Source organism: Chinchilla lanigera, unplaced genomic scaffold, assembly GCF_000276665.1.
Source record: "Chinchilla lanigera isolate Chin_1 unplaced genomic scaffold, ChiLan1.0 scaffold00025, whole genome shotgun sequence".
Taxonomy (NCBI): Eukaryota; Metazoa; Chordata; class Mammalia; order Rodentia; family Chinchillidae; genus Chinchilla; species Chinchilla lanigera.
The window spans coordinates 8,162,554-8,184,789 of NW_004955426.1; the positions used below are offsets into that span (position 1 = coordinate 8,162,554).

The 22,236-nt window shown below is 33.2% G+C and overlaps 1 protein-coding gene across 4 annotated transcripts in view; it reads right to left on the bottom strand.

Annotated features, from left to right (window-relative positions):
• Cdh18 (cadherin 18, type 2) overlaps positions 1 to 22,236 on the bottom strand; it is a 403,648-nt gene that overhangs the window by 247,862 nt on the left and 133,550 nt on the right. For all 4 annotated transcript variants that reach the window (XM_005386140.2, XM_005386139.2, XM_013515026.1 and 1 more), the window contains exon 2: positions 13,621 to 14,104. In XM_005386140.2, coding sequence (XP_005386197.1) covers positions 13,621 to 13,848 — 228 coding nt within the window. In that variant the 5' untranslated portion in view covers positions 13,849 to 14,104. The remainder of the gene's footprint in view (positions 1 to 13,620; positions 14,105 to 22,236) is intronic.

The following is a 22,236-nucleotide window of genomic DNA, read 5'->3' on the forward strand; positions in this document are numbered from 1 at the left end:
ATGAATTTAATTTATTTCTTATAGTATTTTACTTTAATCTAATTAATGTGTTTCCAATCAAAAGGTTCAGATTAATAATTAGCAGAAATTACTATCTAGAAATGGGGAGGGTCTTAAAATAAAAAGGCTTGAATTAATAATTTGAGCTCAGTTAGAATCCATTCATACCTAGCTGCAAGGAAGGAAAACTGCTAACAGCAAAATGTAGAAACTGATTGAACCGCTGCCTGTAAGTCTTGGCTCTTTGTTCCTTCCATATTTCTGAGCTTTTAGCTTTAGGGGATTGGTTAGACTCCTAGTCAGATCATTTGTATCTCTGATTCTACATATGCCTGAAGCCTGTTCTATTCTTCAGATATGCAAGGTAATATCTTCTTTCTCATTTTAAGCTAATTTAACATGGTTTCCTTTAATAGCTAACAAGGAAATGCTAGCCAATATAAATACTGTGAAATCTTTTAAGGCAGATGACAAAAATTTGAGATATGAGCATGTTGAGAAATATATGTTTTCAGATATCCTGGATGAGAAGGGCTAAATATGAATAGCTCTACTACAAATAAGCCAATAGCCCAGCAATTTGTGTTAACTTAGAGCCATTCTCTTTCACTAGCTAATCCTCTTAAATATGGTCTTGCTTCTGAACAATACTCAGGTGGTTCAGGAGAAAATAACCTGAAGGGGGCTGGGGATTTAGCTCAGCAGCACAGTGCCTGCCTGGCAAGCTCAAAGTCATGAGTTCGATTCCTGATACCGGAAGAAAAACAAAACAAAAAAAAAACCCAAAATATCCTGAAAGTGTAAAATTAACTGTTGTAATTCTTACATTTCATCTCACTCAAGCATCATATTTGTGGTTTGCCTTCCTCCTCAAGACTTTCTTCTTCTTGTCCCCAATTACTTTATTTCTATTCAGTGTTTCTCTACTACTCCGTTGAATTTCAGTGTTAACTTATTGTGTATTCCTGTTATTCCCATTTCTGACACAACTTTGCGTTCTTTGGAATTCTGTATTGAACCTGCAGCCCACAGCTTTTGCTGCATCTCTGTTCATAGCAGTAGGCAGTGGTTAAAGCCTGCTCTTGGCCAGCATCTCTTCTCTAATGCTCTGCACCCCTCTTTATCTGTCTCCTTGGAAACCCCTGAGCACCTTGGATGCAGCCTGTCCCAATCTAACTTCATCTTCCTCACCCCTAGAGGTGATCCTCCTCCTTTCCTCTTCAGCTAGACCCTCAGCAATCAGAACCTCTCATTCATCTTCAGAGGATCCTGAGTGCTAACGTATCATTCTCAATATGCACAAAATCTTGTGAATTTTGCGTCTGTTTCCTTCTATCATTTTTTAATAATTGTCAAATTCCAGGCTGGGTTTGAGAACTGTCAATGCATCCTCTCTGCCACCAAAGCTGTCCTAAATATGTTTCATGTCACTTCCCACTGAGTCAACCTTCAGCGCATCCCTGTATATATTTGGATGATATTCTGCTCTGTTGTTTTAGCAGAATTGTATTGTGTGGCCAGTGTTGTATGCTGTCCAACTTTATTCTCATTGCTACTTCTGAACTTGCAGTGGGAGCTCCAATGTTTGTTCTGCTTGTTTTTTTCTTAAATGCTATTTAGTTACCTTTGAATGAGTATTTCCTAAAATTCCGCTGTGCTGAAGACAGTAAAATGCACAGGCTGGAACTTGTGATCCTCCTGCTTCAGTCTTCCAGTGTCCTGAGATTATAGGTAAATCTCATTAGCTTGGAGACCTCTTGTAACCAACACTGTATTTGTCTCATTTTGTGCTACTAGTAAATATTTTGAGGTCTTCTGATTCCTTAAATTGACCTAAGTCACGTTCACCTGTTCTCTTCTTTCACTGCTGCTCTCTATGCTGGGCATGCTTATTAAACCCCTACTACTGTGGCACAGTCCTTTGTTCTCAAGGCTGCCCTGTCTTCATCTTGATCTTACCAGTCACTGGGGCTAATTCATTAATGTGATCTCCACATCCCGCAAAGTGTATGACATGTTGACAGTTTTTAATAAAACTATCATTCATTTTGAAACAGTGACTTTTGCAGCCAAATAAAATCTTATCAATCATTGTATTCATTCACCTTTATTAATGTGCATAATAAAAATCTGTTGTGTGAGGTTGGATTTGTTAAACTTAAAGTCTTATGTAAAGAAATCATGGATACTTGTCTGAAATTCCTTCTTCTACTTCTTGTTATTTATATGTTTATTCAAGTATGCCTTCGGCTGTTGTCCTGATCCTGTAATACATTATAAGGTACAAGGAAATATTACCTTTGAATCTTTATGCAAAACTAAGCAAATGGTGCTTTGCTAGTCTTTACTATTATATATTAACTCCTGTCCAGAAATTAACCTACATTTTATTTTCCTAAAGTTCTTGTTCCCATCAGTCCAGTTTCACACAGAAAAACAAGTTATTGGCTAGTAGTAAATATATCAATAAATACAGAGATGCCACATGTTTTTCTTTTAAAACATTAATGATGTCTTGATTTCTATCTGTGCTAAGTCCGCAGTATATACATGCAAGTTCCTATAGCATAAGCACGCTACTGAGGCTGGATTTATCTCCCTGTTCTCAACTGTTTACTCACTGCTGCATGTATGTAGACATTGAAATTTTCCACCCACCTGTTCCTTGCAATCTCACGAAGTTTACATTATTTTCACCCTTGCTATAGACATTTCCTCACTTTCAATAATCATATACACGTATGTCATCAGTCTCAGCCTAATGAATGCCTATTCATTTTTAGGTATTAGCTTGACCATCCCTTTCTTGCAGTTCGCTCATTCCACCTAGATATAAAATTCTAGGCTTTTCCCACAATGCAGCAAGTTTAATTTCTTATAATCCTCGTCAGGGTTTAGAATTGGGTGGTATTTCTGTGAACCCTGGTTTCACGTCACTGTCCCCCAACTTATCCATGTTTCTCACTGCAGAGCCCGTGGACTGACGGGAACACAGGATGTGCTCACTGAATTTTAAAGGATTGAATATGTTCTGCTTAGATGTAAAGTTTGTCGAATAAAATGCACAATAATCAAGCTAGAGCTCAACAATACAAATGAAACACTATGAAAAATTAAGTCTGAGTTTATTTTTATATTTAATATTGATTTGATTTAATGTAGAAAAACTGTCATTGCACATAGTGTTCCATTTTCTTTTTTTTTTTGGTTTTTCTCCGGTACCGGGAACCGAACTCACGACCTTGCAAGGCAGGTGCTTTTGCCACTGAGCTAAATCCCCAGCCCCTAGTGTTCCATTTTCTATGAAAGCCATAACAAGTATGGTGCATATAGAACAAAAAAGTCCTAGTGGAACATAAATCATTGTAGTTTATTCCACAATTATTTTAACATACCTGAACTTTTTGGTTTTATTTTTTTTTTTCGGATTTTTTGTTTTTTGTTTTTTGTTTTTGGTTTTGTGGAGGAGGTTCAGTACTGGGAATCGAACTCATGACTTTGTGTCTGCCAGGCAGGCTCTGTGCTGCTGAGCTAAATTCCCAGCCCCCATACCTGAACTTTTCTGAAAGGAAAGACAAACAAAATCTTACAATAATTTTGTTGGAAATATCTGAAAGCCCTCAGGCTTTGCTTGCAAATTAAGTGTCTTTGTTGTATGAAGTCCAAAGCAATTAAATTTCAACTATTCATTGGATAAATATCAGGAAAATAATGGAACACATTTTCTGAGAATATGTAATACCTATGGCAAAAACTTTTCATTTTCTTAAGGTAAATACATCAGTCTATAATTAATGGTAAAGAAATTCTTTGGTGTGTATATTTCAAATTTATATTTTGGGAATATTTTAGATTTTAATCTCTATATCTGCATAAATGTTAAACCATTTTAGAAAAATGCTACTATTTTATACACAAGGTTTATTAAAAAGATTATCTAATGAAAGTTTTGTTGTTTACAAAGGCTGAGGTAAGATATGATCAGAAAATAGTAAATAGATTTTGTCACTATAAACAATTGAAAATTATATATAAAAACTAAAAACAGCAGTATGGGACAGCTAAGTGTTCTAGAACTAGTGAAAGATAGTTGGAGCAAAGGGAGTAAGGTCTTTTAAGGCAGCAGAATCATTTCTAATTGGTACCAGCTTAGTAACTTTTGCAGGGGTACCAAAACAACACAAAAACAAACAAATAAATAAACAAAAACAAAACTGGTTCACAGAGCTCAGCTGCAAGACTTTGCTTTTTCATCACCTAAAGTTTAGAAAACATGAATTTCAGTTCCTTTTACATACCAAATCAGAATGGAGATTTTTATCTTTCCTCTTTTTTTTTTTTTTTTTTTTTGCCTCTGGAAAAAGAACTCATGACCTTGTGCTTGCCAGGCTGGTGCTGTCCCTGGCCCCAAGGATGGAAATGTTTTAGAAAGCCAGAATACTCAAAAAGAACTTTAGAAAGGTAAAAGTAAAGTCTACTCAACAGTTTATGCAAAGAACAAGCAGCATAGTGGTCTATTAGAATTTTGCGGCACATAAAAATATTTGCTATAAGAAATTAAAACACAAGTGAGGCTAGTGACACATGCCAGTAATCCCAGTTCTTGAGAGGCTGAGGGAAGAGGATTGCTGCTAGCTCCAAGCCAGCCTGGGTTAATACTGTGTTGAAGGCCAGCCTAAACTCCATAGTGAGACCCTCAAAAAAAAAAAAATAAATAAAGGAAAGGAAAATAAAAAGCATGCAGCCAAGATAAAATATGCATTCGGTGCAGTGGTACCTCAATTTGTGTAACAATTTTGTTTTTGAAAAATTTGGATTATGAAAAGAAGCCTTTGGAATACAATTTGGTGCAAACTCTGCACTGTGTAAGGAACCCAAATGCGAACATCTTTTCCAGAATTGTGGAATGAATTAAGTTCATGAAATGAGCTACCAGCGTATATGTTTCAGCACTGTTTATATTAAATGCATAAAATCAGTAATCATACATTAAAAAGTCATATTTTATCAGACACATAAAATTGTTTATTTCTAGCTGATAAGATGATATGGGGCTATGTATAAAGTTCTAGTCAATATCCTTCCTCTCACTTCTGACTCCAGTACATGTAAATATTGTTCAAAAAGTCGTGTCAGGATCAAAGCCCCACAGCAGAGAGTGAATACACATGCACAAAATAGCATGCAGTTATGAAAGCCAAATCAAAAACAAACTGAAGGAGACTAAGAAATGTTATAGTATTTAATGAGAAAATAAATAGAAGTAGAAAGGAAAGGACAGATTCTTATGCAAAAAGCAGAAGAGATACTAAAAAGTAAGATTTTAAAATATATTCAATATTCATGTTCAATAATAATTCACTCTAGTTGAAGAATTAATCAGCAAGCTGGAAATAAATCTAAGGTAATCTATATGAACAATAAGACAGAATAAACAAAACTGACTTAGAAGTAAATTCAAGAAAATAACTCATATTATACTGATTTAATTACAAGTGAAAATCCTAATAGTTACTCTAAAAGTACTGCCTCTATACTACTATGTGTTAAAATGAGTACCTGCAAATCTGGATACTGAGGTTCTAATTCTCAGTACTTCAAAAATTATAAATGTACTTGGAAATAGCATCTTGACAGATCAAATTGATTTTAGGCTCAGAATCCAATATAAAAAAGAAGAAACTTGGACACAGACCTCCATAAACAGGAAGAACAACAAGGGCACAAGAAGAAGACTGCGTAGTTAGTAAGGAATTCACAGAAGAAACAAAGTTAAAGAAACAATGGAAAAATAAGACAGTAGTACATAGAAGAAATATAAGGAAGAGCTAAAACTGCATGATATCAATAATAATGACAAATCTAGAAACCACTTACAATAAAACAAAAGATATTAGGCAAACATGAAGAAGAAAAACTTGTCTTTAAACTTTGAAAGAACTTTGTAGATTTTAGGATGACAAAATGTCATCTTTATTAAGTATAACTTTTAAAAATAAGTCTTTAATCATTTCAGTATGAAACGGATTGAATGGAAAAAAATTTGATATAGAAACAGAGAGAGGCACAGTATGTTTGCTAGCAATACAGTATAGAAATGTACCTCATACAAAAACCCCAATAACAATGAGAATGAGAAGAAGGAATGTGTGAGGGCATCAAAAATAATTTCCAGCAAATAAAATTATATTAAGAAAGTTTACCATTGCACATCCTCATTTCCTAGGAGATAGAAACAGTAAGTGTTGATATGTAAAGTCAAGGATGGAAGCCAAAGGCAGAGAACAACCACGTATGACAAAAATATAAAACAAAATCTCCAAACCAGTAACAGAAAGCCTACACAGAGGTAATGATATTAGAAACAAGAGAGAATAAGAGAAAAATATGCAAACAAAATACCAGCTGAACTGATTAAAAATTAGAATATATATATATAAAGCACCTTTACAGATCAAAATGATTTCATATATATTTGAAATATATATTTGATATATATGAAACCATTGGATTTATGTATATATATATATAAAACCATTATATATATATATAGATAGATAGATAGATAGATAGATATAGATATATGTGAAACCACTGGATGGGTAAAGAAATTGTCAGAATGCACAAACAAAATATAACATCTATCACTACATATGATAAGACACATGTTGCAAATCATCATGGTAATAAAATAATATTAATATTTTCACCAAGAGAAATTTGTTATTTTAACACAGTTTCAGAATCTGTAAGATAAAAATTATCAAAACTTGACCCAAGTATGGACTGTGCCCCCAAAACTCCACCAAAAGGCTTATAGGTTTAAAGCTAAGTTCAGTAGCATAGCTGGATACAAAGTCAACACTCAAAAATCAATGGCATTCCTGTACACAAACAACAAACATACTGAGAGAGAAATTAGTGAAACCACATCTTTTATAATAGCATCTAAAAAAATGAAATACTTAGGAATCAATCTAACAAAAGAAGTAAAAGATTTCTACAGTGAAAATTATAGTACTTAGGGAAAAGAGATTGAAAAAATTTCAGAAAACGGAAAGATATTCCTTGCACATGAATAGGAAGAATCAACATTGTGAAAATGGCCATACTACCAAAATTGTTGTACAGATTCAGTGCAATCCCAATTAAAATACCATTAATATACCTTACAGATCTAGAGAAAACATTCCTAAAATTCATCTGGAACCAGAAGAGGCCTAGAATAGCTAAAGCAATCCTGGGAAACAAAGGAAAGGCGGGAGGCATCACAATCCCTGACTTGAAATTATACTACAAAGCTACTGTAATAAAATCAGCATGCCGATGCCAAAAAAACAGACTTGAAGACCAATGGAACAGATCAGAAGATGCAGCGACAGCCCCAAACACACTCAGCAACTTATCTTTGACAAAGGACCAAACATGTTCACTGGATGAAAGCCGCTTTAATAAATGGTGCTGAAAAGCTGGCTTTCCACACGCCAAAGACTAAAACTAGACCCATGTCTATCACCATGCACTAAACTAAAGTCAAAGTGGACCAAAGATCTAAATATTAAAACAGACACAATATATCTACTGGAAGGGAAAGATGGTAAAAATCTTGAAGACATAGGGGTAGGCGGAGAGTTCATGAACAAAAACCAAGCTGCACGGGAAATACTTCAAAGAATCAATAACTGGGATATCATTTTATTGAAAACTTTTGCACATCAAAAGAAATCACCAGAAGAGTAAAAAGAAAACACATGAACTGGGAAAAAATTTTATCCAACTGACCCTCAGACAAAGGATTTCTATCTAGAGCATATTAGGAATTTAAAAAAATCAAGCCCCCAAAATTCAAAGACCCAATCCAAACGTGATCCTCTGAAATGAATATGCACTTCTGAGATGAAGAAATATGAATGGTGAATAAATATATGAAAATATGTTCAACATCATTGATCATTCAAGAAATGCAAATTAAAACAACACAGAGATTCCATCTCAGTGCAGAAAGAGCGTCTATCATTAAGAAATCAACCAATGACAAATGCTGGAGAGGCTGTGGAGAAAAAGGAACACTTCTCCACTGTTAGTGGGAGGGTAGATTGGTGAAACCTGTGTGGAAATCAGTTTGGAGATTCCTCATAAAACCAGGATTAGAAGTTCCACTTAGCCCAGCTATTCACCTTCTGGATATTTTTTCAGAAGAATTAAAGACATCATACCACAGCGATATATGTGCACCCATGTTTATAACAGCACAATTTGTCATAGCTAAATCTTGGAAACAACCCAAACGCCCATCAGCTGAGGAATAGATAAAAAAGATTTGATATTTTTATACAGTGGAGTATTACTCATGTATAAAGAAAGATAAACAGGAGGCTTTTATGGATAAATGGATGCAACTAGAGACCATACTCATAAGTGAAATAAATCAGGTTAACATGTGTAAACCCCCATATTGTCTCCCTAGAGTAAGAACTTGAAAGACTAAGTAAAGCCCAAAATGTACAATAGATAATATGAAAGAAAGAAATTGCTCAAAGGAAGGAGTAACTGGAATGAGGGAAAGCAGAAAAAGAAAATCCTTGGGCACTATATATATATAATATATATATATATATATATATATATTATATATATATATAAAAGGATAGCACATATACATATATATATATGGATAGCTTGTAGTACTGTACTGCTGATGTCTGGTTTATTGAGGGGAAGAGTTAATGCTTAATTTTTTTTAATATTTTGACCAAATTTGCATACTTACATCTGGTAATCTGAACAATTTATATGAAGACAACAATTTGCAATATAACAACCACTAGTGAATTCCTACCATCCTGTCTAGTGAAACTATGTATTGTCTCTAATTTTCTCTTAAATTATTATTTCTTATTCCCTATAATGGTTTGATCAGTCTTCCATTCTTACATATGGTAACCTGAGCAACTTCGTTGAAGATTACACTATGTAATATAACAAGCACTGCTAATCCCTATCATTTGGTTTGAAAACCTGTATCATTTTTAATGTCCTTGCTTCATTTTGTTTGTATTTTGCTATTGTTCTTTTATTTTTCACTATTCTCTTTAAAATTAAAAATAAAATTAAACACATAAAAAATAAGAAAACTTGACCCAATTATAGTAAGAGATTTTATTAGGTATTATGCAAATATAAAGATGAGATATTTAAGTGTAGCATTTAAATTAAAAATATAGTGATCCATTAACATGTACATTCTGAATATGGAAATTTATTTCTTGTTTTAGTAAATATCACTGAGATAAAATATTGTTCTTATGTGATCCACAGTAGAAATCCCAGATTTCTTCAGAAGCTTTCATTTGTAGAAGTGATAAAGAAGTCTATTGACAATACATAAATGAAGTCCAAGTAGAATCAGCTTGTGATTTACCACCTGATTACCCAGAGGGTAGAGGGATAATTCCAGGGATCAGGAAATATGGTAGAAAACAGCCTTTGCTTTCACAGTGGAGATCTGATTAATAAATTCAATTTGGGAGAAGAAAGAGACCCTGACAATGACTTAATATTTACTAGTCAATGAACCTTAATAATTTAGAACTGTGATATTTATTTTTGATTAGGAAAGTAGCATAATTAACACAGTCATTAAAAGGATCAAATAAGTTAATCAAACATGTTTTTGCTTAAACGATATCTCTCCAGCACCTGTCGCTTATTAATATTATCAATTTGGATTTGGTTTTCCAGACAAGACTTATATGTTAGATGAACACTATTGCGTGTATACATACACACATACACATATATGTGCATTTATATGCACCCTATAGTTTCTCACACCTGGCATGTTGCAAATGTGACTGGGTGGCCCTCGTTGTGTGTGTGTCCTAGTGTTGTAAAATATTTAGTAGCATCACCAGGCTCTACTAAATAATGCTGTTCCCAGCACACTCAGTCAAAACTCAGAAATGCATTAGGATTTTCCTGCACTGTTGGCTAATTTGCCTTGCTAGGTACTTTCCTTAATTACAAAAAAATACAAATATCTTGACACAAGGATTAGTATAATAACTATTGAATTATATTTATTTATTTATTTATTTATTTTTTACTCTAAATTGCTTTCTGGCCCTTTTAAATATGTAAGTTCCTGTTACTACACCAATTCTATCTAAATCAGTACAAAAAGTTCCAGATATTTCCCAGTGTCCTTTGGGGTCACAATTCCATGTGGATTAGCAACACACACACACACACACACACACACACACACGGGGAAATGTATTTCTATATTTACAGAAAGTTTGCAATGTGAGTTGACATAGACGCTGTGTTCACAGTACTATTGTTTTGTGTAGGTGGTCTTCAAAAGAGATTGTCAATGCAATATTAGAAAATGAATTCATTAATTCAAACAATGGCTATTTTATTCAATTAAAATGTCACTAATTCCTAGAATGTAATTAACTTTATTGAAATCTCATTTCTTTAAAATAAAACATTGCTAAGTCACTACAAATTCAATCTAATATACAGCAAATTAAAGTCCTTCACTTTGTGTCCAGGTTTTGTAAGGCTGGATCCAAGTACACTAGATAAATTTCTGTTTGTCTACTTAAAAACTCTTCAAAACCATGCTATAGCACTGCCTTTTGAGTAATAGTCAAATGTCAAGTTTAGGTACAAGTGTTTTCTCTTTTGAGGAGAGTTGTAAAAACTTCATAAAATTATTATCTTGACAATATTAGATGAGAAACTGTGAGTTTTCCTTGCTGCGTATTTAGATTTTAGTTGAAAATCCATGATGATATTAAAACAATCATACTTTTTTTGAAAAGACAGGATGCTCCATACTTTCTATATGATATTTTTCCTTTAAACTGAAATTATTTAATTTGACAATACAATACTTAATATGCAAAGAAATTTAATGATTACTGTTCAAATATAGAAAAGTAGCAGTAATATGATGATTAAAAGTAAATCCTATGCTCTATGTATTAGAAAGTAATTTGATTAAAGAATCAGCTATTGTAAATTCTGCCCATTGATACCTCCATAACTAATACTACGAACATTGAAAAATCAGTCAAGCATTCTCAGCTATTTTATTTTCAGTTACTTGAGGAACTGAGTGAAAGAATTTCCTATTTATTTTATATATATATATATATGTCTGCTTTGTTCTGTTATGGCTTTGAAAAAGGGAGTCAGGAATGGTTATCTCCAATTTGTGCTCACCTCCTCAGCCACACACACCAGGAAGGGAGAGAGAAGTGAAGACATGAGAATAAGAGAATTTTAGTGACCAAATTCTTAATAAATGTCAGTAAAATTTTCAAAATATTGTGATTTTTATCAAGATAAATTTTAACACTGTGGGCAGATATCACATAATTCATTTGCTTATGTAAAAAGTAATCTTTTATTAACTTCAATTATAAAATCTGTCTTTAGCATCAATAAATGCAGAATTTTATGGTAAATTTTTGAAAATTATTAAACTCCTTAGCCTAAAACCTGTTGCTACATAGGAACACTGTTTCTTTCTCTTGGATCTTGGTCATGATTTTATTCCTTATCTAAGTGAAAAGAAGTACAAGGCAGACAATACACACAAGAACATTCTGGAGTAAGTTAAAGAAGCCCCCTACATTTTTCAAATGATATATATTTATGGAGCTCAGCATCCATAGCGAATCATAAGCTGTTGCCAATTTAAAGATATGAAACATACTGCTAACAAGTTTGCTTTAATAGACATCACTTTTAATGTAGTTTCTCACATTATGTAAATTGCGTATGTTTAAATGTTCCTAAGGATTATTTTAAGGACTCGGCAGACTTGGTAATTACTCTCTCCATATCTAGTACACATTTAGTTGGTAAAATGAAGCAAATATGCTGCAATCAAACATTCTTGTTTTAGTCACTAAAAAGTATATCCTAACTTACAAATTCCAGTCTCTGACGTAAGAACTCAACTTTACGTGATTCTTGCTTTTATTCTATATGTAATATTTTCTGATGTAGATGTGATAGACTGAAAATGTAAAAGGATGAAAAATTCCTTTTTTTCTACTCCCAGTAACCCTGATTTACAAATCCTTCAAAATTCAGAAGAATGCAAATTTTAAAAGTATGAATTTATGAGGAAATGCTTAGAATTATTCTGGTATAACAATAATTTTTAAATTTAAAAAGCAAATTAAAAGATAACCTACTGACAAGACCTTATGTACTTGTTACATAAACACTAATATTCATAAGTTACAGTGTAAAAAAATTCAAAATTAAAAACTTAATTACATTTAAAACTCATATCTCTACAAAATAGAAAAATATTTATTCTCACTCATAATGACAAAACTGAATAAAATGTACAAAAGGATGATTTTCCAATCTATTATATTTGCAAAATGGCAGTTGTGCAACCACATTTCCTGGTATTCCTGTAGAGAAATAAGTTACTCAGTGCAAAACTGATAAAAAAGTAGACTTTAACACCACTTAAAAGGGTGTTTTAGAGATTTCTACCAAAATTAAATATACTTATTTGTTAATCAGACTCTTTCATAAATCTCTCCTACAGACATAACTGCACATATGCTAAAGGATTTTTGTACACAGATGTTCATTACATTTTTTTATGTAATTTCAAAACAAAATAATAGTAAGAGTTAATAAACATGCAGTAAATTATGTGTCAAGGCAGGTAATTATGCCAGAGAAACTGTTAAAGATCTCCGAAACTCTCTTCCCAATGAAGGTAGATTGCCTACATTTTTGTTTCAATCACTTTAAATAATTATCAGCTCTAAACATTCAAAACTCAGGACATGTTTTTCTATAATTAGCACATTTGATCATTACTAAACTCTGTGATAGGCACAAAGTGTATAACGATAAAATCTCAGAACCCGCTTCCAATGTTTCACAGTAAACATCTTCCTCAAGAAGTCGTAAACATGTTTTATAAGTGGCTAATACTACATAATCTCCACTTTGTGGGCTTTCCTCTACTTCAAGTATTCACTATAGCATTAAAGAAGCCATAGATATACTTAAATAAATAAGTGTAACTATGTTCCAATAAAGCATAATTTATAGACAGTGGTGTTTGGATTTTATGTAAGATGACTTCATCCTTGAGTGTGAACATTTCTCCATCAATACTGAAAACAACATGACTGGTAACAATTCCTCAGTCCTGAAGAGTATCATGAATCTCTACCAACCTCTAATCAGTAAAGAGCTCCCAACCATATGTAAATAAGATGTTATCAATAAGGATCAAGGAAGCAGTAGTGACACAGCAAATTATAATTTACTATCATGTAACAAAATTATTTAACAGATTTTCAATGAACTCTTTCTGCTTTATAAGTGAGAAAAGGGCAATGCACTAGTAAAGAATATTTAGGTCAATATGTATGGAACAATGTTGAAAGCATAGTACAATCAATGGTGTCCATCTTTTACACTTACTCCTTTAAGCTCTCCAATAGGAGACCTAGCCTTCTGTAACATGATTCACTTTGTAATTTTTGTCTGTTGAACCAACTCTGCCCTCATCTCACTCTAAATTTTTCAGGAGAAGAATAAACAGACCAAAACAAGACTTACTTTGCCAACATACTGTGGATCTGGTCCCATATGTTCTTCTAAAACAAAGAACTGATTCCATACCCATCCCCTTTTGGGACGATGGTGGACTTCGGTTTCACCTTCAATGTGTTTGGTTTGGTTTCTGGTCACCTTGATGGAGCCGTGATGAGCAGTTCCATAACACCTCTGCACGAAACAGAGACACACTAGGACTGGACAGATGCAAGACGTACTCGTAATTTTCATTGTAAGATAACTTTCTAGTTCACAGTTGTCCTTCGTTTCCTTGTCAGCTACAAATGCTTAGTGAGCATTTAAGAAAGAAGCCAAATCATCCTTTAGAAGGACAGTCCAAAGTAAATTGCTTCTCATGTCCATGATTTAACTGCCCACTGGGGAAAGGTCAGACCATATTTACATCCTGAAGCACCTGGAGAATCAAAGCAGATGTTGTCTGATTCCAAGTCTTCACAGTAGGTGAACACAAGTAATCATTTTTGACCTAATGGAAAAAGAGAAAATTATATGTACATAAATATTATAGGGTATGCCAATTTCAACTATTTGTTTTGAAAGAAAATTATCCTGTTTGGCAGAATGATGTTTACAGGCAAAGAAAATTCTTTCTGAACTACACAGATGTCTTCATATGTTTTTTCACAGGTATTTCTCTACCTTTATTATTGATTTTCAATTCTGTATATGCATATATGTATAACTCTTTTGGTTGTTGTTACATATAGCACAAACTTGTTGAAAATGGAATATGTGAATCACACAGTGCATGTGATTCATTATGCATTCACAAAATACTCCCCAAAGACTCTTAGTACTACAAAATCAATCTAATAAGTACTTGAAGTGTTTGATAAGTAAAATAAAAAGAAAATAAAAAGGAAAAGAGGAGAGGCTACTTGTATGTATATATATATATTTAACTCAAAATTACTCCAGTTTTTAGGCATAGATAGATGCAATGGAATATGATTGAGAATGTCCACTGACTCTATCATAGTTCCATCATAGCTTGCATGCACTTTGATATGCTTTTCTTCTAATACTCTATAGTGAAAACTTCATATGCAGGAAAGATGGATTTTCAATTTGGAGAATGATATCAATAAGCTTTATTTTTAGCACACATAATTCTAGCAACTATGTAAAGACAGTATGGCAATACCATAGCAAAACAACAGGGGTAAAAATGCCTTCATTCTACAGATAAAAAATGCTTTTTTGGATGTAGCTTTTGGTATGACAACACAATAAAGTAAAATTTCAAGAATATTTCCAGGAAACAATTGAGAGGCAAAGTTAATCCTCAAATTACTAATTAAAGCATACTACTTTGTGTAAAATAATTGCTATAATTTTTGAGATACCTGTGTTTGAATAAATGTTACAAAATTATACTGATTCAAGAATATGGCTATACAGAGTTTGGGGATATAGCTCAGAGGCACAATGCCTGCCTGGCATTGTGCAAGATCGTGAGTTCAGTTCCCAGCACACACACACACAAAGATTAAAAAAGATAAAAAAGAAAGAATATGGCTCTATCCCTTAGAAAAAAATTAGAAACATTATTTTCTCACTTCATAAATTTCACTCCTGGAAATCAGCAGAAAATAATGTATATCTAAATGAATTGCAAAATCATTGATATGAAATCATAATTGATTTGAAAACACTACTAATCATCAATAACTTCATTCTTATTTTTGTGTATAAAAATGGCTTGTTTCACATTTGGGGATGAGAAAGTTACAAGATATTCCACAGCACAGTATTCTGTCCTATCAGCACCTTTTCCTATAAGTAAAATTCATAACAAGCTAGTTTAATTGTTGTACAAGCATTGTGTAGAAGTAAAATTGAAATTTTATTTTAACCACCTTACACAGGTGAAATTCAAGCTTTAAAATATTTCATGAAATCTAAAATATCTTTTTCAGGGCTGGGGATTTAGCTCAGCGGCAAAAGCGCCTGCCTGGCAAGCGCAAGGTCGTGAGTTCGGTTCCCGGTACCGGAGAAAAACAAAAAAAAAAAAAAAAAAAAATCTTTTTCATTGATTTAATTTAAATGACATATAATCTTTCCTACTATATTAAAAGGAACAATATCTCTATAAGTATGCATAATATTAAAATTGGAGCAATTTTAAAAGATAAAATTTACAGTCTTTTAGCTGCAGTATATACTTATATGAATCCTATAATTGTTTAAGTCTCACTCTGTATTATTTTTATGTCTCCTATTTATTAAAATCTTTAGTTGGAATAATCACTTTCAATACTTTTTCCAGCCTATCTAAAAATATGATTTATATATAAATTTTTAATTTGCCAAGGGTCAAGGATATAGCTCAGAGGTACAAATGCCTACCTGGCAAGTACAAGGTCCTGAGTTTGATTCATGGTACCAAAAAAAAAATTCTCTTAATTTGTTAAGTAATTCTAAATTTTAAGTAATGAATTTCAGAAAAAGAAACTTTAGTTGTACTTCTTAGAAGCCAACTGATGAATATATAGAAGGTGTTGTTATCTTAATACTTTCTCACCATTTGGTGTGATTTTCAAATGAAATTCACATCTTTGCCCTTTATGCTGTTCTTTAACAAAGCATAATTCATGAGTAAAAGGTGAAGAAAGTGGTTTCTGTAATGCATTACTGATATATACATCGACTATTTTCTTTCTTTACAGTGTTGATCTCTTCTGTCATTCCAAAACTACAATTATATCAATTTATATATGAAGTGTATGTTTCTGAACCTATATGACAAGCATAAGTGATGAATTTGACCTTATGGAATGAAAGAACAAATTCAAACATTTCTACTGTGCTTTAGAAAATAATTTCACTTATTATATATTTTAGGATAAACATACAAATATGAAAATTTCCTCCTTTATTCAATAAATCTTCCTCTCTACTGATTAAAGTGAAGTGAAATTCAAATAGTAAAATAAAACACTTATTAAGACCAATGCAATAGGTAATTGTTAACAGTTTTTGACTAAACAGCATTCAAATATCCTGAAGTGTTTCGTGGAAAATTCAAATGTATGCATTCTGATGAACAGAGGCCTAACTCACCACTGAACACTTGAAACCAAAATAAATTTCTGTCTTTATCCTGGTAGTTAGAACATGTTACAGTGATATATGCATGCAAAGTATATGATCCAGTAATCTGGAGCCAGTGATGGGTGGATGTCAGGAGAGTTGAGAGTTTTCATAGCAGTGCTCAGGATTTCAAGGCCCATGAGAAACAAGAGGTCAGCCACTACAACAAAGTCCAGTGGCAGTTGAATGAAAGAAGAGGCATTAGCAGGGTAGCTCCAACAGGTAAGTAATTGATCTTATTTCCAAACGTCCAAGCTACACTGAATGCTACTTTTCCAAAATCTGAATCTTACCCATATTCATCAATTTTGATGGTAAATAATATTCCCCAGTGTCTTGGTTACTTTTCTCTCATTGCTGGGACAAAATATCTGATGCCCAAAATTAAGGAAGGAAAGGTTTATTTCGCTTACAGTTTGTGGAGGTTTCATTCTGTACTTGGCAGATTATAAGGCAGAGTGGCACATGGCAGAGAGCTATAGCTCATGGCATCTGAACACAGCAAAAGCAACACGCACACAAAGGCAGGAAATAGCCAAAAACACCCTCTTCCTCTCCATTACATATGCAAACTATCCACCCCAGGGCGGGTGTAGCTCATACCCATAATCAAACTCTCAAAGCCTGCCCCATAGCCGCATGAGGCTTTGGGGGGAACACCCAGATACAAACCATAACACCAGATAAATTTATCTGCTACTCTCCATGACTAGAGTGGATATCTGATGTTTGAAAACAAGTACTTCCTCTGATAAATATCATTATTGTCATGTTACCCCAAATAAATATAGCTTCCAAAGGCTGAAGTACATAAAATAATTTGTACCACAATCTTCTTCTTTGTGCTCACTCCTTAAACCAAATAATCCCACATTGCTCGCTCAGATTACTCTCTGGCTTCTATAACTACTCACTTTTCTGAATTACAGTTCATTCTCTACTCAAAGGTCAGTGGAAAAGTTGTAAAGTCCATTTTGTAGAAAATGATCCCACTTGTATTTCACCTAACTCTTTGAGCCTTATTGTTTCTCACTTCTAAAAAGTTTTCACTACATTATCTTTAAGCATATTAACCATATAAAAATTTATGAATGGAGTATCATTTCCAAATGAACTTTTTTACGTTGAATTTCTCACATCACCTAAGATTCAGCAATGAACCATTAACAGCTCTTAATGAAGGGCTCCTTCTATGAGCACAGTAAGCATGATATTCGATGAAAGGATTTTCATCTTCATTAAAAATGCAATTGCTTCTTGCTAGTGCTTCACCAGAATCTCTTACCCAATGGGTTGTTTTTTATTTTTACTTTTTTATTTTAAAGAGAAGGAAATACAATAAAAATGATACAAAATTTCAAAACAAGACGATAGGAAATTAACAGTGGTTATATTGCATGCTGTTATCTTCAAAGTAGTTGCTCAGATTATGAGATACAGACACTCAAGGGTGATCAAGCAATATAAGCTCTAGCCAGGGATATAGCTGTGGCATAAGTGCTTGCCTGGCAAGCCTGAGGTCATGAGTTCTACTCCCGGTACCAAAAAAAAAAAAAAACAAAAACCAAAAACCAAAACCTATATAAGATCTAAACATTCCTTTCAATTAACTAATAGAAATTAGTAGTACAATTAACTTAGTTATCTTGTGTGTGTGTGTGTGTGTGTGTGTGTGTCTGTGTGTGTAATCTTTTTTTCCCTCCCTTCTTTTCTCTTTTTCCCCATCCCTAGTTGTTCTTTCCTCTTGAGCAGTTTTTTATTAGATATTCTAGACTTCTTTGTGTTCCAGTTTTATAAATAAAGAAACATTTGGATGGATATCGTGAAAGGGAAAGAAATTGTCCAGTTGGTTCTTTATAAAACTTGAGCAGAAAGAAGTCGAGAGTATCTACGAAGAGTATATGCCAATAGAAGGATGATGCACATTCACTGATATTTTCTCATTTATATATTAACTTTCAGAAATAACAAAGCCTTAAGAATTTTAATATATGTTTGTGTTATGTATTCAAGTACTTGTTTTAAACATATGTAATTCATTATAACTAGTATTATAAAAATCTTAAAGTTATGAGAATACCCTGAAATGGATCAAAATTGCAAATACAGATTAGGGAATCGATCTGGAAGTAACAATTGCAACAGAACTCTGAAACTATAAATTCGTCAGAAGATAACACTGATCTTGTAAGGATAGCTCATTTTTGAGAATAGTAAGACTGAAGTCTTTCGTGGGGAATTACTTTAAAAGCATCATATTTCTAGGCCAATTTATATATGATAAATATATTAAGGGTGAATGTCAAGGTTCTTAAATAAGTTTAAAGTTACCCATACTGAGTAAAAAGCTCCTTTTCCCTCAAGTATAAAGAAGAATTTAGAATATCTAAACATATCCTTTGGAATGATGGTGTTAGGCACATATCCCACTGCTGGCAAGGTAGATAAATGTTCACATATATGAAACATGATCAAAAATTACGACAGGAATTGAATTTTCTTTAAAAAACGATTGTAAAAGTTACATTGCCGTTAATCCCAGTCACAATCCTCCCCTTTGTTTCAAACACATTTGTCTTATTTTCCTTGCCACTCTCTGCAGCAGTTCTGTAACTCTTTCCTAAGAGTCTTTTGTTGCATTGACCTGGCAGAGTTGATGTTCTGAATCTATTCAAAGCTGATAACCTTTATGGTTGTTTTTACTCTGGTGAAGAGCCGGAAGTCACCTTGTCCCAGATCCAGTGAATGAGCTGGGTGAGCACACAATGTAATGTTTTCACAAGCTTGCCTTTTCCTTGGACAGGAGGTGGCAACAGCATTCAGCATATTTTGATGACTCTTTTATGTCTAAACTTAAAGATATTGTTGCCATTATTTTAGCGTCCAATAATTAATCATATCTATATAATTCTGTTGCTCCATATCTAATTTATATTCAAAGCTCCTTAATATTACCTTCAGAACTGTTAACTTTAACTTCCCTTTCCTCTCTATTTTATCTATGTTCTTTACAACTTTATAGATTTTTTCCTATATCAATCAACAATATACTCATAACCTGTGCCCAAATTCCTTGAGCATAAATGCCTATTCAATTATATTTTAAGTTGCTTTCCTAAAGTTTGTCAAACATTATCTTCACTAAATCTCACTACTATTACCATTCACTGCATAAGTTTTCTTCCTAAAGGCTACTGCAAAAAATAGTATTTTGCAAGCACAGTTAGCAGAAACTCTTCTTAAATGGGAATGACTTTAACTTTTTGTATTGTGGGGCAAGTACTTCAAATATTTTGCAAACAACATACTGTCCATGGCTGTAGGCTGTGTATACCACCTGCTTCCTCTTTCTCCATCTGGACACCTCGTAAAAGTACACTTGTCTCTCCTAGGGGACCTCAGTTAAGTATCTTGCTTTGGTCAGTGAAAAAAAGGCAAACATTATTCTTGCTCCTCCATCTGTAAATTGAATTAAATAGGCTTTGTATATTCAAAAATGCAAATGTTCATAACTAACATGGCATCATGGGGAGCCTGATCTAAATTTTTGTGAGTGTTGTTTTCCAGTTGATTTTCAAATCTACATCTGAAATTTTAATCTGTCATGGGTCCTAAGGTCTTTTGTCACTGATGCAGGCTTCTCCCACATTACGCAGGAACTGCTGCATTTACAGCAGTATTGCTTTTTATATTGTAATTACAGAGGAACATTTGTTGAATGAGGGGATAAATAAATGGGAAATAGACAAAGTACGTTATGGACTCTTTCGCAGGAATGATGTTAAAATACTAAGCTCAAATTTATAATGCATGTGTTACAGCAAACCTTTTTAAAAGCATTCTCTGATTTGGCTAACATTATACTAAGCCATTCACTAAAAACCTGTCAAAATCAAATATACATAAGTACTGAATAGCAAAGTTCCATTTCATCCATAAAATCCTTCTTTTACTAGTTCCTTTTAATGCTAAGATAATTAAACAAGCTCTTGAAATATCAAGCCAAATGCACATCAGTAGTCTAATTTGTAACAGTGTATACTATGTTCAATTATAAGTAGTTCTCTCTACACACAAGCTGTAATTGTAGGGGATATAGTCTCTCATCTCCCATGATGGATGAAACCAGGGATAGCACTAAACCACAATTTAATGGTTTTTCTATCATAACTAAGCACTTGTTATAAACTGTTCCCATAACTTGCTGTTTGAGTTATGACAACAAAACTAGTACAATATTTCTTTTGCAATTTCATGGTTAGAATATTCATTATCAGTGCAGATCTTCACAACTTCAGCACAGGATTTTCTTCCATATTAAGTAGAATACTCTAAGCACTTAACTTGAAGCAAATTGAGTCTTTTCTTTTACACCTTTGAACTGCCAGCATCTCTGCTCTTGGACTTTAGACCCATTACTACATAGAGCAAGAGTTACTTGAATACAAGCATTTCAACACGATACGTTTGCAACGTAAAACTTAGGTGCTCCGTTTTTCTACAAGTTCCCATGCAATAATTACATATCAGAATTCACCATGGTTCACTGAACCACGTAAAGTGAAAACAGGGATAAGTGTGGCTTCTAACTGCAGTGAAAATATTTGTCGGAACATTCCTTCCCCACTGAAAATTGAAAGCGTCATGGCAATAAGAGTGCATTCGTACCGCCACAAATCTTCTGCCTCGGGATATACTTTCTGATTGTTAGATTAAGAAATGTTAACCATATCTCACTACCCACTAAAATGAATTTAAACATTACACACTGCACGTGTGTACTAGTAAATTTTTTTTAAATGAATAAATTTCTTTAAAAAGAATGGGAGAAAGTGGAGCTGACAAAGTTGGTACAGGACCACCCCGAGGTCTGTAAATGTCTTACAGACAGGATGTGTATTCCCAGTTTTTCCTCAAGTATTTGGAGTAGAGTGGTCATAAACTATTCTTTGAAATAATTTATAAATCATCTGATGATAAACATTAAATGAATGTTATAAACAGTTAAAAATAATAGCCCCAAGGGGCTGGGGATTTAGCTCAGCGGCAAAAGCGCCTGCCTGGCAAGCACAAGGTCGTGTGTTCGGTTCCCGGTACCGGAGAAAAACCAAAAAAAAAAAAAAAAAAAAAAAAAAAAAAAAAAATAGCCCCAATGATATGCAGTAGAACTGAGACTTCAGTGAAACATTCTAACATGGTTTGATGACTTTTAATAGCATCAAATAAAGTTGTTGTGAAACAAACTACTGTAGATTCAGTACAGGCTTTTGCTGTACCTCTGTTATGTATCACTAAGAAGGTATTTGGTAAACTTCACTACATGCAAACTAATGTGCTGTACTTTTATAAAATTGCAAGATAATAAACATAAATTCAGAAGATATACAAAGTAGCCACATACAATACAAGAACAATATTGTGTAATGCTGTTAATATTTTTTCACTATATTACAATAGAAAACAATTTTCTTTTCTTTTCCTTTCTTTCTTTCTTTCTTTCTTTTT